The sequence below is a fragment of the Rhea americana genome, unplaced genomic scaffold, assembly GCF_003343005.1.
Source record: "Rhea americana isolate MKP2758 unplaced genomic scaffold, rheAme1 scaffold_547, whole genome shotgun sequence".
In the NCBI taxonomy this organism is placed as follows: Eukaryota; Metazoa; Chordata; class Aves; order Rheiformes; family Rheidae; genus Rhea; species Rhea americana.
Genome location: NW_028186698.1, coordinates 109,545 through 115,544, shown reverse-complemented (window position 1 = coordinate 115,544; position 6,000 = coordinate 109,545). Strand labels below are relative to the sequence as shown.

Genomic DNA, 6,000 nt, shown 5'->3' with positions numbered 1-6,000 from the left:
GGGGGCGAGGCCGGGAGGCGGGGGGAAGGGACGGGGCGCGGTGGGGCTGGCAGCCCTGGGGGCACTGGGCTGGGTGTGCCCTGGCGCGGCCGGGGCCGAGCTGGCGGCTCCGTCTTGCAGCGCCCGGGGCAGGTCGTCTCGCCTGGGCGGCGGCGGCGGCGGGGGATGGGGGTGCCGCTGGCCTCGCAGCAGGCAGAGGGTAGGGGCGGGTGTAGGTGCAGGCCTTGCCAGCCTTTCCTCCCTCTAGACCCAGCTGCATCCCTCTCAGTCTGCTGGTGATGCAGTGTGCATTTCAGGCCAAGACCTTCAATAAGGCACCCGTGTTTTACATATACTAGAATTTAGAATCATAAGCAAGATGGAAAATTTGGTGTGTGAAGTCTAACGATAGTGGATAAAGGGCTTTTCTCTTTAAAATTATTTTCCTTGATACCTGTCAACTAAGGACTATTAAAGGGTCATCTTGTTTTTCAAATCTGATTAAAAAATGCTGATTGTACTCTCAAATCTTAGCTCTTGCTCCTCTTACATTTTTTTCAGCTGATATTTCCTTTCACAGAGTCTTCAGAAGTCAGAGACTGCAGCTGCCTGCAGGGGTTTGCCAGGAAGCATGATGTGTGAGGTACAGTCTCTTGAGAAGTGAGTTTTCTGTGTTAAAACATTTCCTCTAACTATTTAACAAATGAAGCAGTCATTTATGGTTTTGAGCTATACTGAAATAGTTGTACAGTGTTACCTGTTCAGTTTGTTCTTGTGTTCAGTTTGTGTTCGTGTTTTTGTGTGTTTTTCTCAAGGTGTGTATAGAAACCATGCAAAAAGGCATAGGAAGGGAAGTTGGGTCTTGTGATTTTGAATGCAATTACACTTATCTGGTGCTACCAYAATATTGACAGATTTAGAGATGGTTTCTATTTTTTCTCACTTTACTGTTTCTTTTTGGCCACTTTAAAGCATAGCAGCTGTTTTGGAAAATCATCCTTTTGGAAAACTTTGAATTGTAAATCTTCTATTAAGAATCTCTTGTTCCATTACAAATGTAACACAGCTTTATTATTTATTTATTTATTTAATTATTTTTAAAAAGAAATATTCAACCTACATTATGGCACAAAGCAAAATTTTGCAATTTCCATTTTGTTATTCTGAGCGATGCTGTGCTAAATGGTACTACCTACCCAAGTCCATTATATGCCTCCTAAAATAACAAAAACATGAATGCATTTGAATAGACAAAAGAACCTAGTGACAGTGGGCTGTATCAAACACTAGGATAAGAGTTCATTATCCCCTGATACATTTGAAGCAATACAAAACCTAAAAGAGGGAATAGCTCTGCATTAGCTCATGAGGACAAAGTAGGTAGGTGTTGAACAAATCTTTTATCACGCTTCTCTCTAATTTTTCTGTACAGCTTAGCAACAGAGCATTTGGCCTTCCTAAATTTTAGGTCTCCTTGCTTACATAAGTCTAGCAGTGAGTGAAGTCTGACTGAACTAATGCTAAATGCATCAGGAAAGTCTTGTTCTTCCCAGATAGCTGTTTCAACTAGAGTCTCTGATGCTGGATACAGGTTTATGTAGTTTTAATACCCTACCTTTTTTTGCTTTTGGTGGAAAGCTTTATAGATAGTTATGCTATTATTAATTCCAGCTCGTTGATGTTTTTTTTTTTTTTTTTTTCCCCCAGTTGTCGTTCCAGAAGCATTTCTGTTAATATTCCGTTGCATGTGGAAGAGAAGCATTCATGATGATGAATACATTTGCTTGAAGTCTGGTTCTTTTGACTGTGTTCATGAAGTGTGAGATTACTCTGTGTGAATTTGATTTGATCCTTCTGTGATTATTTTTTCTCGAAACCGTTTCAGAAGTAGCAATTTAGCCATACCTGCATTGCTCTTTCTCTAAGCTGTGTTCAGAAGGCTATGCCAAGGAAGGCAGCAAACAGTCTGTGTAGAAAATATTAGCTTATGACCTTCAAGTTCTTGTAGTCCTGGTAGCACAGAAGTCCTCTTAGCCGAAGCAGGCTAAGGRATCATCTTTAGAAACAATACATTTTAAAGCTCCACGCTTTCTCACAGAGTTCTAGGCAGGATCTGGCAAAGTTTGTTCCAAAGAGCCCATACTAAAAGGCCGTTTTCAGTAATGGGAAGAAACTTCCCAATTTGTTTGAATAAACACTACTTTGCAAATTTCTGTGTTTGTAAATTACAGTTCAAGTTCTGAGGACAGCAAATGAAATTTGGATTTTAATTTAGCTGTCAATAGAATCGTAGAATCATAGAATTGGTAAGGTTGGAAGGGACCTCTGGAGATCATCTAGTCCAACCCTCAAACAAGTGGCCCATGTGGGGGATTGAACCCACGACCTTGGCATTATTAGCACCATGCTCTAAAATAAATCCATTCAATTCAGGATGGAGATGACTAAGGGAAGGCAGAAGACACATCTGCTTAAATTACTGGGTGGACACTGAACTGGGTCTTGGGAGGGTCACTGTATCTATYGATCCTGAGCTCTGCCAAATACAGCTCTGCATGACCCAGGGGAGCCCACTTACTTACTCCGTGAGCCTTAGTTTTCTCATCCACTTAGTGTATGTGCCTGAGTCTGAATGAATGTACTGGGAGGTGCTATGGGGACATGACCTTTGCTTTGGAGGGGAGAGCTGCTTCCTGCCGAGCTTCATTGGATGCTACCTTAATCGCAACAGAACAGGTTTAGACAGAAGAACAAATTTCATCAGGATTGCAGAATCACTCTACAGAAGGTACAAATGAAGATAAGATGAGACAAAATATTCAAAAAGTTAGTAGCATATATATCGCATCCTTTTTCCCAAACTTCCACGTTAATCACTGCCCTACCAAGTGGGCGTAAGATCAGCACCTGCTTGAATTCCAACAATACTGCTTTTGACCACCCGGTTCTTACCTTCTCCAGTAAGCACTTTACAACTTCCTTTTGCAGTGCTTCTGCCCTCCATGAGTAGGAAAAGTCATGCATGGTGAGGTCAGATAGCTAAAAACCTTGCTGACTGCCAGAAAAATTATAGGACTTCAGAAGATCTCTGATAGAACTAGGGAAGTCCAGATTGCAGGACTGGATGTCTCCTGCTCTTTGTGTTGCTGCTAGCTCCACGCTGATTCCATCCCACTGGCCAGCATTTGAGCCTTGGCCCTAAACCCAAGTTACAACCTGGCCAAGACAAAAGGTAGGGCAAAAACTAACCAGTGAAGTGAAACCAGAAAAAGGGAAATACCCTTTCTCAGTATTGACTTCTCTWTGCCTCTCTCTGCAGCCTTCGCTTCAGAAGTGATGCTAGCAACCAAACAGAAATCATTACTCAGGATTCAGTAGGCCACATACTTTGTTTTATTCTGTTCTCAAGCAGCTGTCACGTTAGATGCAGATAAATTTGGCACATCACCTCTGTAGTCTTTTGCATTTTGCATGCGGCAGCACCCTCTGCTGGCAGTTGCTGTGTGCTCAAAAAAGCAGATCCTTCCGAAGTCAGGCAGCAGCAGAAGTGTTGTATCACAGGATCCTCAGCATTTTGCAAAGCGAGGAACAAAAGCAGAGGTATGGAGAAATTAAAAGGCACAGCAAAAGAGAGAAAAAGGGTTTCTGATCTGAAACACTTTACTGTATTGGCATTCTTGAGGTAAGTATTAATACTGTAAAAATGACATGTCCAGTAATCTCACTCCAGATACTCAGATTCCTACCCCAAATCCAATACAGTTGTTGTTCTAAAAGTACCGATTTCTCTCATTCCATTTCACGCTCTCTRCTTTGTTCTGGTAATCAGTGGCTATGCAACCCTGACATTTATTATAATTGTTTGTGATTTTCAAGATTTTTACTCATGAAGAAATTTCTGAGAAAAACTGCAAAGTGATTAATATATTTACCTCATAGAAGATTACAGAACAAAACAATGTGTTTTAAGGAAAAAAGAGGCTCCCTAATATTTTTGTGAATAGGGTTATCAATTTGTGAAGTAAACAGTCAGTAAATCCACAAGTTATTTCGTGAACTATGCTACTTAGTCATTTTTTTGCAAAGATTCACATTTTATTTGAACCTGGAACATGTCCAGACTTGAAATCCATCCACTGTATCTCACTCAGCCTTTGCTGTATATACTAAAGGACTTTCTATCGTAAAATGTCTTCTCCCTCACAAGGAGAAGTTCTTGCATACTCTAATGTGAATGAAATGTGTGTGTATGTGTGTGTACATATGTGTGTGTATATATATGTGTGTGTATGCATGTGTCTATAGGTATACACACACATGCACACATATATATAATATCTTTCTAACTCAAAATTTATTTGCAGTTAGATTTACAATTATGCAGTTCCTGCAGCAAAGACTGTATGACCTACTCTTACTCAGTTTTTCTTGTTGTCCTTGTCAGTTATCGTTGTCTTCCAAATTGCTCTCTGCTAATTCATTGACCTTTCAGAGATTAGGAGTGCACAGTAATGTTATTTCTTTCTGCTGTTGAACCCTTCCCTAAAATGTTTTACAGGCATATACCTGCAATTATTCCAATTCCATGTTTTATGAACAACAGAACTTTCATGTGCATACTTAGCTCTGCATAAAATTGTTCAGATTTCCTGTTTTTTTTGCCCCTGTTATGCATGCAAAGCTCTCATTCTCTGTTCAAGGTCCAGAATAGCCCTTCAGAGAAGTGCAGGCCAGAGAATGAGGAAGATTTTTTTTAAAGGGGGRAAAAAAAAAAAAGCCCTTATTTCCTGATTAAGTGTGTGATTTACATGGAACTACAGTTGACTTTAAATTCCAAGGAAGCAGCCCAGGAACCATAATGGACTCCTGTTCTGTCAGGGACATTTGAACTTGCGTCACCCAGCTGGCATCTGTATTGCTGTTTCCATTTCCACCGAGTAATTGCGTGAATGCTAGATCTGGCAATACTAAGTTTGTCTCAGAACACAGCCCAGGAATTGCTCACTGGACTGAAAAGGAGGTCAGAAGGGATTGTGCTTCTCGAACTGTCTGAGCAAACAGTCTGCTCCTCTGTTTCCTTCCTCAAGTTTTTATTTATTTATTTATTTATTTGCATCAGGAATTTCRTGACACATCAATCTCCAAAGCTTATTCCAGGCTCTTGAGGACAATGTCTGGATACTCTGACAACTGAATCAGCGTGACTTTCTCTGTCTAGGAGTGTCCAAAATTAGTTGTGCTCAAATCCTGGCCTGTATTTGGAAGCTACTTTTCAGAAAAAGCATTGAGGTTTGTAAAATCACAGAACTCTGTAAACTACCTCATGTCTGTCACAATCATAGTGCAAATATTATTTCTCACGTCTCCCCTTAATGGCCATATAGGAAATGACAAAAGAGGAATATCTCATACTTTTCTATTTTCTCCAAGTAGAGCAGCTCTCAGCCTCAGTTTGTCTTTTTGAGTCCCCTCCCAGCTCTTCTCTAAACAAATGATGGGCATTTATCCAATTGCCAGTTACCTAATGTGCTCTCTTTGCAGGTTCCTTCTGCAGTTAGGGCTGGATTTGTCTTTACTGTGGTGGATTTCCATGTATGGGAGTTGCACACTTTCATTTTGACTGAGCAGCGCTTCTTAGTAAGGTAAGTTAATCTGTAAGGTGCAGATGAGTGCTCCTTACTCTTCACACAAATGACCAACCCATGTGTGAGTTCAGTGATCATGACATGTCTATCGAAAGCCTGATCATGACATAGTTTGCAGGTTTATGTAAACAGTCATGACATACAAAGATACTTATGTATGATTGTATGCTATCCTGTGGAAACGTTTCTACTAAATTTTGCCTAGCCAAAGGAAGAACAGAAAAAAGGTTCTGTTTCACCGCTGAACTGTCTGCTGTCATCTTTAACATAAAGAATGTGCTTCACTCCAGAAAATCAAAGGAGACAAAAAGATATATAACGGAAGCTAGAACTGGCATGCAAGTTTTTGAAGTGTCCCTTTCCTAAGCTTTCACCA

General features: G+C 40.6%; 1 protein-coding gene across 10 annotated transcripts in view; it reads left to right on the top strand.

Annotated features, from left to right (window-relative positions):
* Positions 1 to 6,000, top strand: part of LOC146588038 (uncharacterized) — a 136,681-nt gene that overhangs the window by 23,888 nt on the left and 106,793 nt on the right. For 5 of the 10 annotated variants that reach the window (XR_014897511.1, XR_014897509.1, XR_014897508.1 and 2 more), the window contains one exon: positions 560 to 622. Coding sequence is in view for 1 of the 10 variants with exons in the window: in XM_085318635.1 (XP_085174761.1) it covers positions 611 to 622; positions 5,521 to 5,621 (113 nt within the window). In the remaining 9 variants the exon portion in view is untranslated. Of the gene's footprint in view, positions 1 to 540; positions 640 to 5,520; positions 5,622 to 6,000 lie in introns of all 10 variants that reach the window. The other 5 variants (XR_014897510.1, XR_014897507.1, XR_014897504.1 and 2 more) reach the window with 3 other exon arrangements.